Source organism: Amblyomma mixtum, chromosome 2 (assembly GCF_055824585.1).
Source record: "Amblyomma mixtum isolate Tamu chromosome 2, ASM5582458v1, whole genome shotgun sequence".
Lineage (NCBI taxonomy): Eukaryota > Metazoa > Arthropoda > Arachnida > Ixodida > Ixodidae > Amblyomma > Amblyomma mixtum.
In genome coordinates, this window is record NC_143013.1 from 249,532,526 (window position 1) to 249,548,951 (window position 16,426).

A 16,426-nucleotide genomic window follows, 5' to 3' on the forward strand; every position below is an offset into this window, starting at 1 on the left:
ATTGCTTGGGTTTAGCTTTGGTTAAACCTGGTAGGTTGCATAAGCATCCATAGCGTTCCATTCGGAACCATCACCGGTTGAGGACGATTCGGTATCGATAGAGGCGCAGGGCGCCCGTCTAGCAGCGTCTTGAGCGCGCCGCTTAGCAAGGCGCTGTTCGCGCTCTTCATCTGTCTCCGAAGCCCGTTGTTGTTTCCTGGCTTCGTCAAGCCGACGTAGCCTCCGTTTCTGTTTATCATGCGACATAACGACGGAGCCGGCAAGCGAGCGAACGCATTTTATACCCCGCTCCCCGTTCTCCAGCCTCCTCTCTACAGTCGGCAGCTGGCGAGAGCGCAGAGGGGGCAGCGCCTCCACTGGGACGCGGCGCAGCCACAGCTGTAGTGCGCCGCGCCCCGCGCCGCCCTTCAAGGTCAAACGTGCCTCGCGGCCGCCCCGAAGCGACGGGCAGAAACCTGTCGTAATATTGCTTACGCAATAAAAGCGAAAGCTTCCCACTGAGTGACAACGTGGCGGTCTAAAGTCTGCAGGAACTCCTACCGACAATGGAAGGACGGGAGATAGTGTCATCGAAGCCGTAGCCCCGGCTGCGCGTCATGCGCCGCAAGGTGTGTGGAGTTCGGCTGGAGCCGCGACCCTCGCTGTCACCACCCAAGGACGACAGACTGCCAGTGGAGAGTCGGCTGGACATGGAAGGACGACGAGGCGAGGGATCGTCGGAGTGCTTCTGCAGAGGGCTGGAGAATAACAGGGCCAACCGTTGGTTAACTGACCTTCCGATTGGTTCGTCGTGGTTAGTGGTGCTTTTTTAAAGAAACGCAACAATCTTCCAGCGCGGTTACCACTGTGTAACGAGACACTCAGTGACAGCTGTTTCAATTCAATAGTTTCAAATCAAAATGTCTTTATATCGACTTCAGAGATGTTTTTTTCTTTTTCTGTCCAACCTAAACACAGCTTGCTTGCTGCTTGTCCAGGCTGAATGGTCTATCACCAAATGTGTAGCCAAAAATTCACCGCAAATCACTGAAGTCAGATATGCCAGTAGATATTACGCATGGCATACAAATTTATGAACTCACAGAGCAATTAGGAAAACAACTCTAGCGGGAAAAATAATGAATAAATAAATAAATTAAAATAAACAAATGCATACAGCTTGAAATTCGTTATATCAAACGAATTCAGGGAGCATCATAAAGCGCAAAAAGGGAAAGCATTCAACATGTAATAGGCCATGAATGATCTACATCTGCAAACATGAACACAATTTTCCGATTAATATGGTCATTTTTCTTTTATTTTGGAATTTGAAGCCTTTTCGCCAAGTTCATTAAATGAAGGTCATTTCGGGCTACATTTGAGGCAGAAAAATATCTGTGGCGCGTAATATCCCCTTATTTTTTTCCCGCAACGCGTAAATCTTTGTGACTTAATGTTTCTTTCTCTTTAGGACAACGTGTTTCTTTACAATTACCTTGAAGACATATGTAAAATAATAGTGTGTGAGCATAGTGTAATAAAAAGATCGTCTTTTCCAGTATGCGAAGCCGATTGTATTGTTCATCCTTGATTGTATTTTTCATCCGTAAAGGATGGCAGCAGCTGGCACAGGACCGGGCTAATTGCAGAGATATCGAAGAGGAATTTGTCTTCAGTGAGCGTAATCAGGCTTATGATTATGATAATTACAATCAGCACGTCGTTGTGCTGACGCCCGATACCTATATTTCGGCTTCGGAAAGCATGACCAGAACTGCCGAATGTTGCTACAACTACGCTCTTTCACATTTTTCTCGTGTGGCCAGGAAGCTTGACCGTTCTGGAGCTTTTACCTCAAAGTATAGTAGATGAGTCCAACAGAGGACGACTCCCCGCTCTTAGGTACCCCGGGAAGTAGCCTTTCAGAGAGCGAATTCTGTCGTTTTCGTGAACATGCCGAGTAATCGGCAAGTAAGAAGTAACGACCGAGTTTGTTTGTTTTTGGTGTTCCGAAATTCTGCAGCATGCGCAGTGAGTGGGCAAACATAAGTGTGAGACATTTAGTGTCCATTCCTCGACAACTGGCACGGTTGCGCAGACAGCAGCAGAACTTTGTCATCTATTGAGCGGCCACACAGCCGCTGACTTAGTCAGTCGCTTCCCTTACATGCTGGCTCATGTCTCCACCCAGAATGAGCCAATTACCGGGCGCCTCCTTTTTCAAAAAATCTATGCTAACCAAAGCTTTCGATACACGTCACCGTCCGACTTTATTCAGGCATCCTTACGGCTTACAACACAAAGTGATGCAGTCCGTAAATTTTTGCCCGGTTTATCCCGGCTTTGCTTAGCTCAATATCCGCAGAAAGAAAAAATCTCCCCGAAAACGTCCTGCACGCACCTGATAACAGTGAACTTTGCAGCACCAAACTCAACCGATGATCTCCTTCTTGTTCGAGGCGCCGTCGTTGTCAAGCTGGTTGTCTTTAGGATTGCGGACAGGCGCCGCCCGTGTGAAGGTCGGGAAGCCGTTTCCTGCGAATGTTCCGCATGCCTTGGCTGCAATAGGAGCAGGCTAATACAGTGAACACAGCGCTTTCGCGAGAAAGAATAAAACACCAAGATTCACTTACCACCAAAAGCTCTGATTCGGGCTGTATGGCTCCTAACAGGTCGGCACCAAAAGATACGACGGATTGTTTGCGCTTGAGCTCCATCGTGCTAGTGGTCTCTGCCGCATCAAGAGCACTTGCCTTCGGCGCAGTAGTGCCGCTTGTAACGTGTTCAGGATGTTTTTTCGACGGCACAGTACCTGGCGCCAGCTTGGAACTTTGGCTCCGTCGAGTTTCTTCAGAGGGAGGCGGTCCGGCTGACTGTAGCGGCTTTTCCGCGGTAAACTTGGAAGGGGCATCTTGTATGTTCAGCCTTTTATCCGCACGCTTTGAAGTGGCGTCCTCCGCTGTCACAGCCTTTGGAGCTCCAGCAGGATGGTCTTTGATTTCAGGAACGTCGCTTCTGTGGTGGCTTTTCACAGCCGTCTTCGACCTGCGGCTCGCATCGCTTTGACTATTGGCATAGCTGCCTTGGTGTCTCTCGCTCGAGTCCCTGCGCCTTGACTCAGTCACAGGGGCCGCAGCGGTTGCGGGCCTGCCTGCCTCCACCTTCGTCGGCGGATGCTCGTCATACCCGTGTTTACTCGGCAAGCTACTATGCCTTTTGACCGCCAGCTCTGCGTTTTCGCTTCCACTGTCGGCGCTGCCGCGGGTTTTGCCCTTCTGGTGATGCTCCTGCTTCGAGTCTGATGCCACAGGTGCAGCTGTTTGTGTCTTGCCTGCTTCGGGATTTAATGGTTGAATTTCACGCTCGAAGAGCTCCTGTCGCCGAATGGAGTGAGGTTTCTCTCCATCGCTTGCGCTTACTTTAGCTGCTCCGACAAAACTGGCGGCCCGACTGTCGGGCTTTGAAATATATCGAGGAGGATGGCGCGGCTGTTCTGCGGGCAGTACTTCTACCTGCTGACCAGTGGAAGCTTTGCTCTTTCGATGCGGTGTGTGGTGGTGTGGCTGATTCTTTAATAAATCCTTGTTCCTTTTGCGAGATTGCATTTCCTTCGTGTTTTCTTGATCGTCATCGGTGTGGTTACAGTGATCTTGTTCAGTTCCCTTTTCTCCTGTCTTCTGCTCTGTTTTGGCAGGAATCACTTTGTGACCACTGGCGTCATGCGCCTGGTGTTTGTTCTCTGCCGTTACGCTCGTTGAGGTGTTCTTTGCCACTGATCGGTCTTTGTTCACAGAAGCGTCCGTACCTGAACTTTTGCGTGAACAGCTCTGCTGCTTTTCACCAAGGACAGATTCGAGTCCATCACCACGCACAGATGCTGTGCTATTCCGATGAGAAGAGTTTTGAAACAATGGCCGGCCCAAGGAATCCTTGCTTCTTTTTCGCGGACTCTTCTCCGTTCTGTGCCCAGGATCTTTCAGGCTAGGCTCTTCATTTTTTGTGATACTTTGGTGATGCTTTGCATCTCTAATTGTAGCTCTGTAACTTTTGGCCTCGTGCGACTGTCCATCCTCCTCGCTTCGAAAACTTTCGAAAGCCTTCGCGTCGTCCTGTTGGCCAGTGTTCCGTGACGCGTTGGTAGTGGAACGCGTGCTGCAGGGTCCTTCATCCACTCCTGCGGGAAGGGGAGGTTCGTCCCGTTTAGGATGCTCGTTTGCAGCTCCTTTGCTTTCAGAATTCCGAGGGAAGTTGTCAGACGGCTTGCCCGAAGATTCGCTGTTCACGTTTTCGGGTAGTTCTTTCCTTCTAGCTAAACTCCGGTCCTCTGTTTGACACAGTTTTGACGGGGTCGCATTCTCTTCTTGGTGCGTACCTTGAAACACCATTTTACCTTCCTTATGCGCGTCTTCCGGCGGAGAGGCAGACGCAAGTTGGCCGTTGCTATGGCTGAGGCGTTCTCCAGTTTTCTCCTCGGCTGCCACTGCACTTTCATGCCTCGACACCTTGTCTGCTGGTCTTATTGTGGGTTTTTCAGAATCAGACTTAGCAAAACCGAAATTTTCGCTCGGTAGATTACTTCCGCTCTCGGGTACACCGCGGCCGACTGTAGTTTCTTCACCACCCGGTTTCGTCCAGGGCTGATGGCCAGGCGTTGCGGGTACCAGCGAAACGGAAACGGAGGGGTCTGAGCCCGTAACGACCGAAGGAACCGTCTGTTGGAGAGCAAGATGGGTTCCAGGTATAGCGGTGGCCGAGGCAAGATGAATTACGCTGTCAGTGGCCGCATCGGCGCCCTGAGTATTGGGTATGAGAGCCGGCTCAGTTTCATCTGGTGCCACATTCGAATGAGCAGAATCATTGTGGGTGGAGCGAACCCGCTGTCTTGAGTCAAGCGACATTCCTGCATTCCAATGACTCCTTAGCCAGCCGCCAGCGGTGGTACCAACAGGCGCCGCTTTATCGCTCCAGAGATTAGGTTGTGGTCCTCCTCCGTTGCGCTGTGGCTGAGTGGAGGGCGCGCCTCCGATATTGCTGCGTCCGCTCTCTTCAGGGGCCTGCTTGAACTGCGCATCATGGGTCTGCTTGCGTGTAAGGCGGCTGGCGAGGTTGATTAAGCTGTGAAACAACCAAGAACGCGGTTTGCTTGGAGATACTGGGATGCCGCCGTTGGCAGCCATGGCGGGCCTGTTTTTGTGGGCCCGAGCGTTGCGCTCTAACTTTGGGTTCAAGGCGCCCTGGTGGTCATGCTTGCGCTTTCTGCCGGAACTGTCGTCTACCGCTGACTGCGAGACGGCCTCCTTGTCCCCTTTCCCCTCAAGTTGAATTGGAGGCGAAGAGGAGGGCTGGGCGGAACTGAGTGGCAGGGCTGGGTTGAGGGTTTCTATGGTAAGAGAAGAGAGAGGACAAATGCCAAGGGTGATGTGTAGATAAATTTTGCATAAGTGTAAAAGTGCATACGCGTTTTTGTTCCTGATATACACACTTAAAGAATTTCTTTGCGCTATGATATAGGCAACTTTTTAACTATAAGTGATCGAGGCAAGATTGTAATTGTATATTTGCAAAACAATCAGGAAAGATAATGACACGCTAGGATGAATGCCTACTTCAATAATTAAGAGTAACGAAACATGCGACAGCTCTTGAAAACCAAGCTGGCAGAGTGGTGAGCGGTAGCGCGTAGAAAAGGACCTTTGTGTTTTCAGTGCATCCTCGTGAATAAAACGTTTCTGGCTTCAGTCGACTTGCTGTGCCAAACGCTGGTGACGACAGCGTGCCACTGAATCGCATCTCGTTCGAACAGCGGACGAAAACACGTTTAGATGGTTATGTACAGTCTTTGCCAAAAGTAACCAGGCTACACGGTTTGCTTCTCATTCGTATAGTAGAGTCCTTACGGCATCCCTTAAGTTCTTTAAAGGTGAAGGCAGATGTTCGCGTCACCGTACAGAGATTTGCAGCTTGAGAGCTTGCATAATAGCTTTAATATACGACTGCGCAGCAAACCGTGCAGCCTGGTTACTTTTGGCAAAGACTGTACATTTATTCCGCACTTACAGACCCGATTCCTTCTCAGGCCACGCAGGTCAGGGTGAAAGCGGAACACTAATATGAAAAATAATCTTCGGCCGTACCCTCTTGATTTGCGAGGTCGACTCGGACAAGCCCTGTGTCAGGAAGGAGAGGAGTTGCTCCGCTTGCGTATGCCTCAGTAGCGAGTTCTTCGGATCGAGGTTCCGCTATCACTCCCGTAACCCAGTCCAATTCGGGACATTGCACAATAACGGTCCTTGTTGGAGGGGACGGTACTGTCTGGGTTCGCCCCTGCGTTTATGGTACAGAACATACTTCAGAACTTTAAAACAAGCCGCCACATGGTGGCGTCCTCTGGAAACTATGTTTACGTTTAGGTTGCACTATTCAGTGCACTATTCACGTGCACGTTTAGGGTGCACTATTCATTAGTTCACTGCATCTAAAGGAACGTTCAGCTTTTGGCATCTTTTTTTTTTGCATTTCCTAAAGGAACTTTCAGCTTTTGGCATTTTTTTTTGCATTTCCTACTGGCCAAGAACTGCAGGGTCTTTCATGAATCATCGAGCTTTTTCAGATGCGCTGAGAGCAGCACCTACAGGCAGTGTGAACTGCAGTTAACGGGTATTGTTACGCATTTCCTTCAACCAAAAACTCCTTTATTTTTGACTGTCCGTATTTCCTGTATTCGGAACACAACTTGTGTTATATGTGACGTAATATTAAACGATATATGGGTGACTTTTGAGTGAAGGTTGTTGAATAAATGTGGTCTGGGGGTGTCTACTTAGGTAGACTGTATTAGCATATTGCATGCTTTAGGTTAGAGGGCTAAAGAAAGATCAGAAAAGTCACGCCCTGCGAACGATTCAAAGCAGTCTCAGTGTCAGTGCCTTGCTGTTGTTATTTCTGCATTTATGAACAGTTGATAAGAGTGCTATAAACAACAAACTTTTCTCTTGCAACACTTTCTATAGCACACTTCTTTAATTATTAACTTACGTGTCTCTTACCTGGAAGCAGTTATGCCATTTTATTCACAAATTGCAGCCGACACCTCGCTACTAAATATAAATCGAATTATCTAATTTATTATTAGCGGACCCAGTTGGTACGTGACTTTTAGCGAAACTGGGCCACAAACAACTGGACACAGAGAAGAGAACCACAGGCACAAGCTGCTAGTTAATGAGCGCGATATGGAGGTAACTTGAAAGATACTTTGCTTACAAATGTACTGCTAGCCTCACTTGTTATGCACGCAGCATTACAGAGGCTGGGTATGTCTCACTCCGCTAAGTGGTTCAAAGCAGGTAATATTGTTCACTATTCTGCTTCAGTTTTTCAGGAATGCTTACTATGACAAGAAACTGCACATAGTAATACAGAAATAAATGGTGTGTCGGAAGTAAACCGTCGCTTTGTCTTATTAAAGCGGCGAATTTTGCAGCATTCAAACATAGTAAGCAAAGTAATGAAGAATAGTTGCGTAGAAATTTGCAAGATCACTTGAATAATGTTGAAGATACGGGGTGCTCTGTGTTATATAGCCATTGAGAGTAATTTGATACCAATACGTTACGCCGTCTACCCGACAGTATCGCCATCCATTATCGCCTACCATACGCCTTCGTTGTAGACTACAGTTCCGCAGAGATATCTGCAAGAAAGCCTAGTTAATCCTTGAAGTGATAAACAAGAAATGTGAAATTTGTGTTTTGTCCAGCTGAATCCGAAAGCCTCGGTCCGGCAGCCGAACTGTGGCTTTCCATGAGGCGAATTTCCAATGTGTTCCTTACTAACCTCAGCATTCAAAGAACACGAAATGCTTTCCTGAGTGAGATATGAAATAAATACTTCGCATGTGAACTTTTAGTACAGACTATAGTTCAAAACGCTACTATACTTATTGATACAGCCTGTCTTTGCGTTTAGGTCTTGCTCCTAATGCATTTTTGTGTGAATAAGCTGCTCGCGCTTTCCCACCATATAAATATGGCGCTGTTTCCATGCAATGTGCTCAAATTCTCGTGCATGATAAATGCCCACAGTGTGTAAGGTATTTAAATCTAAGTTTATTGAAGACAGATGCGTCTTTTTCTGCTGCAAATATGTGAACATGACCAGATACAGCTAGATGGAAGCTGGAGATGGAATTTTTACTGCGAACCCCTTAAAAACGCGCCGAGTCAGCAGCTTTATCGAAATGAATTACCTACTATTTTTTAGCCACTAGACAGTGTTATAGACATGAAAAACATGCGTAGGCTTTGTGGGCCTTCTATTCACAGGTGCGGACTACTGATAGCTGCCCATGTCAAGGGCTGTCTGCAAGACATACGCCTCTTGATTTGCTTAGGAGACAGACCAGAGGACGAACAACTGCTTAGTGCACAGACTATTTGCTCGTAACTCTTTTACACTGCAAAGTGTGTTTCTCAGCAACAACCTCACCTACAGCATCTAAATAAACCTAGCTAAAGAGGAGTCACGGTCGTCCAAACAATATCTTCAACCACGTCATCTGGAAGCCGGTACAAAATAATGTCGCTTAAAATAGTGATTTTCTGAATCGCCAGCTGATACTCAACTTTTAAGTTATTTTTTTTAGGTTGATGTAAGGATACATGAGCTGACTGCGTCGTAACCAAATGTAATGTTCAAATGGTATTTTATATACCGCTGTTGGAAAGCCGGTAATAATACTTTACTCGAACAGGTGAACTGAACATGGTTTTGCCTATAATCCTAAATATCGCAAAGCGCTCTTGACCGGTTATTACCTATCCATGAGACAGAAAGATTACCTTTTCGAATCTTGATATACAAGAAGATGCAAGAGTATACAAAACTATAGAAGTGCGCACCTACCCAATAATATTTTTACAAAATACTTCAATAAGAAAAACAAAAAATGTGTGATTTTGGCTGAAAATGACAGAACTGTTAACATTTGCTACAAAATAAGTCTCGCTTATTTACAACAAAAAAAAAAACTGTGGATTAAAATAAAATAAGTGCCAACGAGTCATTTACTGTACTTGCTGAGAAAGTGGGTTTTAGATATGCATCAAGACCATGCGAAGTACGGGGCTTACCTAGTTCCCATTCGACAAAGAACAACACATGATATCAACCTTAAAACCATAAAGTTCAAAGGCAGTTCCTCCTGCGGCCGTGGTTATTAGTCAGCGAGTGTGGATTAGATGTTTATTGACTCTGGCTGCCGTACAAGTCAGACATCTCAAAATGGTGGTAGTATATCTCTGGCGAGTACATAGTTAGACAATACTAATTTTAGCAGCGCTGTTTCGCGTCATTTATCAGCGAGTGTAGCTGCATCACAGGGTGCCCTCTTCTAAGCACACGAACCTGCGATACAGCGTCCGTGCCAGATCCCGTTGCGGCTGCGCCAGCCTCGACTTGGTCTTCCGCACGATGCTGTCTGTGTTGCCACTTCCTGCGTTCGGGCTTCTTCATTGACATCGCCAGTTTCGCGAGCCGGTCGAAAAGCACCTGGTCGGCTTCCGACAGAGAGCGTAACGAACTCGACTCCTGCACTGAGCCTCGGCGCGGGGAGCGTGGAAGTCCGTCTGGCGCACGATCCATGTTCTCCTTGTAGATGGTGGACATGACGCGGTCCAGGAAGTAGAGCAGCGTCACGGACACCAGGGGGCCGGAGAAGAGCCAGGAGAACGCGAACGAGCAGAGGCACGTGCCGAAGAAGAGCCGCTTACGCTGCAGCCCGAAGCGCGCGCAGACGCCGTACGCGAGGGAGAGGACCAGTTCGCTCCACCGGTCGACCACGATCACCAGGAACAGCAAGAGGGCCACGGTCAGGACATCGGTCTGCTCGGAAATAAGAGATCACGAATGCCTTCTGTTGACCCCGCAGAGGCTTAGCGTGAATCCGCATTACATAATGCAGGCTTCAGTGTCTTCAGCCTATCTTAAGCCGTAAGCCTTACTTATCCCTTCTTTGAAATAGGCTAGCGCCAAAAAAGACGAAAACATGGCGAGATAACGACGACACGACACAGAAGAGTGCGTGTCGTCGTTCTTTCGCCTTGTGTTCGTCTTTTTTGGCGCTAACCTATTTCAAAAAATGTCTAACCAACTATCCCAGCACCGAGTTCTTACTTACCCCATTGAGCGAAAACCCGTCGCTGTGCGGTGGGACACAAGTCCTACCTGTGGCAGCGCCAGTCATCCCAGGGCAGTGATACAAAGCTTAACTTCCATCTGCCAGTTAAATTAAGCGGCCGACAGCTGCGGCCCCGGCACGTCAGCTGTGCGTAGTGATGTCACTTGCTCCTCGCGAATGCGCAGTATGGTCGAGCAAGAGCATGCGAAACTGCGAGACTGTGGGGAATGTAGCTCACGCAACAATATATGGCTACACGCAGCTGTTGCTTTCGCAATACTCCAGGTTTAACCACAGCTAAACCACAGCCAATATTTTTTATATTCATTTTTCCTACCGTACAAAAATGATGAATTGATGACATTCGCAGGCTTACGTGGATATCTAAGTTTCTTTTTTCCGGGCGGACCACCTTGTTGCAGTGAAAAAATATGAAAAATTTCGCAGTGATCATAATGGGTAGGCCAGCGCCGTGATAGCCTTCATCTCTTATTTTTCAAGTGAATCTTTTGTTGCGAAGCAAATACAAAAGAAAACATTATGGGGCTGCTAGTTACTTAAAGTGGACAATGTAATAGTGGAGTTTTCTAGATCTATTGCGCACCGATGGAAGTTGATGATAAGCCGCAGCGGTGGCTCAGTGGTTATGGTGCTCGGCTGTTGACCCGAAGGACGCGGGTTCAGTCCCGGCCGCGGCGGCTAGAATTTCTTTGGAGGAGAAATTCTAGAGGCCCGTGTACTGTGCGATGTCAGTGCACGTTGAAGAACCCCAGGTGGTCAAAATTTCCGGAGCCCTTCACAACGGCGTCTCTCATAGCGTGAGTCGCTTTGGCACGTTAAACCCCATAAACCAACCAAATCAAACCAAGTTGATGAAGATGGCGGCATCCAAATCACAGGCAAGATACCCACAGTTAAACACGTGAAACGTTCGGCTGCGACGATTGGATAGTGGTTTAATGCAGTGGGCAGCGAAGCTGATCAGTTCGCGCCCCCGTGGGTCCGAATCCTCCTCGCGGACAGAGTGTTTTGTTTCTTTATTATGTGATGAAACCACCTACCACTCGGACGCTCCTTGCTATACGCTTGCCTATTTCGATACTATCGGAGCCTCCCTTAGCCCTTCCGCTCCTGTTTTGGTCATGGGTTTTAGTTTTGGCGGCATGCTGTAATTAGTCCTTGGAGGGCACATGGGACCTGTGACATCATCGTTGTCTAGAACAATAAGAGAATTGCCTGACATCCCACGGGTATTGGTGCGACGACGGCTCTACTTTCATCAATTGGAAAGTCTGTCCATCACCTCCCCTCTCACATTTCTGGTCTGCTTCGAGACTTATCATTAAACCGTAGTATACTGTCCACGTGACGCGGCATAGGGTAACGCCTTTTGGAAAAGCTTGACCCCGAAGTTCAACTGAAGTTCATCACTAAAAGGCGACAGGGATAAGGAAGTGAACGAATACTGCGCTGCACCTGTTGTCTCTGTGATAAGTATTGCTCTTCAATCACCAGGTGGCAATTTCAGGGCTGTTGTGCAATCTGTTTTGCCGCTAATGTGCACTTCGTAAGAAGATATGGCGGCTTTGCATTGTTGCACCGATCTCATTGCGTTCTTGTTATGTACAGCTCTCAACAGACTGTCGTTCAGGTGAATCGGGTGGGAAGTAAAATGAGGAGGACACGGATTCGCTGATATATACTGTAGAAAATAATTGGACGAAAATATGTGCTGTCAATGACAGTAATAGAGAAACATTTCGTCTAGGATGACACTAAACCGCTACTACCACTCATTTTTTCTTTGTCTAGAAGTGTTTTCTTCTTGTTTTCTTTCCATGATGCCTATTTCTGAACGAGCAAGACGAATAGCGAATACCAGCATGCTGAACTTGATTGAATCAGTATGTCGCTTGCAGTTCCTGGGCCACTTTATGCCACGAAATGCACAGCCCAAGTTAAGCGAGCTTCTGGTTTAAACAGAGAATAATCTGGAAATCAGCATGAATTTCATTTGCTGTTCCTTGTTATTATACGGTGAGCGGTGTGATGAGAATGCTTATAACGACAATCTTCATGTTATAAGTCGAGGCTATCCCACAGCGCCACACTGCGCATGATTTCAGCGAACATGCGGAGGAATCGAGTGATGGCAGGATCCAGAAAGTTTCTACGGCATATCAACAGTGCTTTCGTGAATTATTTCGGCGAACATATGGAGGAATCGAGTGATGGCAGGATCCAGAAAGTTTCTATGGCATATCAACAGTGCTTTCGTGAATGATTTCGAATACAAGCTATAAGTGGATGTTCTGCAAAACAGTAGGTTATTTTTTTGACGCCTTGTCCTTGAGGTTGACCTTTCGTGGGAAGCTCAGTTGTGCCAACTTGTCCGCTCATGCTTTCACGCCAAGAGCGGACCGATTAGCATTTACCGTCCCTTTCTTTGGTTATGAATCTTGCACGCCAAGAAAAGCTCCAGGTGTGATAAACGTGTATACCTAATGGATTCCTGCAATTTTCCTACTGAGCTAATTAAGTAAAGTAGCTAAGGCAGCGGGTTACGGTACCTCTTCGTTTCTAACCGGCTTTCTACATGCCTCTGACTTGAACGACGTTAGTCGGAGTGAGTGAAGCCTGCTGTAGAGGCGGGCGCCGCGAAGGAAATAAAATTATGGGCTACGGGGTTGAACGTCCCAAAGCAATTCAGCCTACGTGGGACGCTGTAGTGGAGGGCTCCGGATAATTTCGATCTCCTGGAGTTCTTTAACGTGCTGTGAGATCACACAGTACCCGGAAATCTAGCTTTTGTCTCCACCGGAATGCGACCGCTGTGGCCGGTACTGAACCCGCGTGTTTGGGTCAGCAGCAGAGCGCAATAACCACTGCGCCACCTCTGCGGCCCAGAAGGAAATAACAGGCAATACAACTCACGGAGAGGTACTGGCGGGCAATCTCCTCCGGCGCCATAAGTCCCAACAGCGGCAATGTGACCAGGTGCACCAGGGCAGCAGCAGCCTTGGGCAGCGAGTTGAGGGCCCACAGAAGCAGCGGCAGCAGCAGGCAGTACAGGGAGCCGCCGTACTGCGACAGAGGGAGCAGTAACATCGATTGAAACTGGTGATATATGTACAGGCGACTAGGGTATACGGTATGGTATGTGAGGTTCAAGCTTATATTCTTCCCATGCATGGGGGCTATGAGAGCACGTATAGTGTTGTGTTCCTGATTACTTTGAGCCACCAGAGATCCTTTAATGTGAAGTGACGTCTCACAGCGCACGGGCGTGCATGCATTTTGGGTGCATCAGAAATGCGAACAACGCGGCCCGGGTTACATCCCGGAGATTTGATCTCAATATAAGAGCACCAATGCCTGTGCGCCACCGCGGCGGGCCGGCAAGAGAGTAGTCGGTGAACGGAGTTACAATGGAGAGGGTCAATCCAGAATGTGACATTAACCTTAAGGTTTCGCCGCCGCGGTGGCTCAGCGGCTATGGTGCTCGGCTGCTGACCCAAAAGACGCGGGTTCGATCCCGGCCGCGGCGGCTAGAATTTCTTTAGAGGAGAAATTCTAGAGGCCCGTGTACTGTGCGATGTCAGTGCACGTTAAAGAACCCCAGGTGGTCGAAATTACCGGAGCCCTCCACTACGGCGTCTCTCATAGCCTTAGTCGCTCTGGGACGTTAAGCCCCATAAACCAAACTAACCTTAAGGTTTCAGGTTGAACAAGCATGAGCAACAACAGACGTTTCAGGTCGGAGAATCTGCGGACCAAGAGCCACACAAAACACGGCATCCTCGGCATGTGAGTCTGTGTTCGTGTTCAAACCTGCGCTGGTTTTCAAAATGCAGACGCATGCTGTAATGTGCCCATGGTTATTGTGATTTCCTGTTGGGGTGTACCGCATAAGTGCCTCCCCTTCTTCCAGCGGAGGGGTTGCGGACAGAAGCTGAATGTAACCAGCCTCTCTACTGCTAAGGTAATGCCAATAACTCAGTGGTCACGTACAGGGTCGGTCAAAAGTTTTCAGGCCACAGGGTCTGCTTTCGAGTTCTATAGTCGGGCAGCTGCGACACACTCGAAGCCTAAAATATGTACAGAGCACAGGAGAAGTATCACTCTAACCTGTGTGAAACTTACCTCTATTGCTTTCATAAGTGGCAGAATATGGCGCTCAAACGTAGGCCCTGTGGAGTGGAAACTTTAGACCAACCTTGTACTTGTTACTAAGATGATGATGATGATGATGAATTTTTATGCCGCAAGGGCATCTGTGGTCAAAGAGCGCCATGACCTAAGGCTTTTTTTCGTCTACTCAAGGTGGGATCAAAGACCCATTTTCCCAAGCGTTTCACTCTAAAGTAGCCGAGCACTAGGCAGGGGGAAGCTTGTACCCATTGTATCACCGGTGGGTACCCGGCGGCGCTGGGGTTCGAACCCCGCACCTCCCGCGTGAGAGGAGGATGAGCGAACGACTAAGCCACCGCTGTGGTCCTAGTGGACATGGCGGGATAGCCACTTGAGTACCGTTACTGCGACACCGGTAAAAAGCGAAGACGCCAGACGGCAGTAAGATTTGCAGCTGGTTCTAGGTTAAGTAGAAAATATACGCTTAAACCGCAGGCTTTCCCTATTATGGCGTCAGCAGGGTTTTACAGAAAGGAGCCCTCACAATGAACGTTTAGAAATCAATGCCTTTGGAAATGTTCGGTACCTGGAGTGCACAAATCCTCAACAGAAAATAAAGTGCTGAAATGCAGAGAAGTCACAAGTGCGCTATCCCATTAAGTTAGTAATTAGAATGAACGCTACAGACTAATGTACTGCGCCGTCTGCTTAACAGGTCTGCTACCTTCAATATTCCTTGAGATGCGTACAGGATACATATGGAGTAGTATTAGCTACCTACGTTAAATTTATTTGAGGGGAGGGGGAATAAACAACTACGGCCATCGTGACCCCAGTGCAGGGTTGATACTTCGTTACTGGCTTAAAATCTAGGACAAAATCACCTGTGTACTGTGCACTCGCTCGAGGATTGTTTGACAAAAGTTTTGAATCTTGGAACATAGTAAGTTTTTATGGAAAAATTGAAGGCAATGGTCGATTCATCCGATGCGTAAAAAGAAATTTTTCCATTGCCGCATCGCGGAGTTAAGGCTGCTCTAGAAAACCAATGGTGGACGTTTTTGACGATACGAAAAACGTTAATAGGAAAAAACGAATCCAAGTCTGCTTACGGCAGATCAGCGGATGTATTGATATCAACAGTGAAATCAAAAATATACGAACAAATTCAGTTCATAAACTCTTTCCTGTAGAAAAATGTTTTTGTCCAGAGTTGTTGGTACGTTACACGAAGTAAGGCCGAGCAAGAGCGGCCAAATTCTAGCTAGCGCAAAGCTAGCTCAACGGGTACAAGGTTCGCAAGCTCAGTGATGCCATTTATCTTTCTCTATTAGGTTCACTGACAAGCCTCTTGCACATGGCTGCCCACTGCCGCACGTATTCACTTGGAAAACAATTCCTTATAAATCTAGAGGCCAGCGGCGATTTCACCAGAAGAAGAAGCGCCACATCATGGCGCATTACATAGAGAGGCCTACTGCGTGCAACATACCTTCGTGCCCAGGAAGAAAAGTGGCAACAGGTAGAGCGGCATGAGGATACCCAGGTGTGACAAGCTGCGGCAGTCCTGGTTATCCTGGCGGTCTTCTACTGAGAGGCTGTTCGAGCGCAGCGAGTAGATGGAAGAATGCCGGCGCGGCGACTCCGCAGCAGCTGGTCGCTCGGCTGCACACGCAACAAAGCAGCGCACTCAAGCTGATTTGTGTCCCTGCTTCCTTCTCAAACGACAGGGGTAAAATTCATCAGAATATCGGGAACTGGCCAGCGTAGGCATCCCCCTTCACACCTTCATTGCAGTCCTTACCTTCTATCATGCCCTGTGAACTTCTGACGACCATGGTAGACCGCCGTGACCAAAGACGCAATGAAAGGAAGCAGTGCACTGGGACAGTGAAAGGACCGTCGAGTCAGCGCTGAGCAACCGAGGAAGGCCCGCTTGCAAGACGGGGACCGGGGTGCGTGAGCGCAAGCCTTCTTCTTCACTGAACGTGGCACAATCACGCACGCGTCCGCGTAGAAGCGATCCCTAGTGAAGGCTGGAAAAAGGTTAGGCTATTTACACATCTGAAAAGTGGCCTCCTATTAGCACGTTGTCGGGAGCAAGGGATAGATTTTAATAAGGTTGAAGTCGCGACG

At 48.2% G+C, this 16,426-nt stretch overlaps 1 protein-coding gene across 1 annotated transcript; it reads right to left on the reverse strand.

Moving 5' to 3' along the window:
• Positions 1-7,137: 7,137 nt before the first annotated feature.
• Positions 7,138-16,128, reverse strand: LOC149363446 (Na(+)/dicarboxylate cotransporter 3-like). Its single transcript, XM_089568551.1, has 5 exons — positions 16,095-16,128; positions 15,783-15,955; positions 13,094-13,243; positions 9,388-9,864; positions 7,138-7,161 (listed from the first exon to the last, which is right to left on the reverse strand). The coding sequence occupies exons 1-5, from the start codon at positions 16,126-16,128 to the stop codon at positions 7,138-7,140; spliced, it is 858 nt and encodes a 285-aa protein (XP_089424677.1).
• Between the last annotated feature and the right edge of the window lie 298 nt (positions 16,129-16,426).

Bases quoted from the DNA above. Each gene is read 5' to 3' on its own strand.
- LOC149363446 (XM_089568551.1), bottom strand. From the start codon at position 16,128: ATGGTCGTCAGAAGTTCACAGGGCATGATAGAAG. The intron at 13,244-15,782 runs GTATGTTGCACG...CCTCTGTCGCAG, and splicing joins TTTTCTTCCTGGGCACGAAG to TACGGCGGCTCCCTGTACTG. The intron at 9,865-13,093 runs GTGAGTTGTATT...ATTTCCGAGCAG, and splicing joins TTGCCCGCCAGTACCTCTCC to ACCGATGTCCTGACCGTGGC.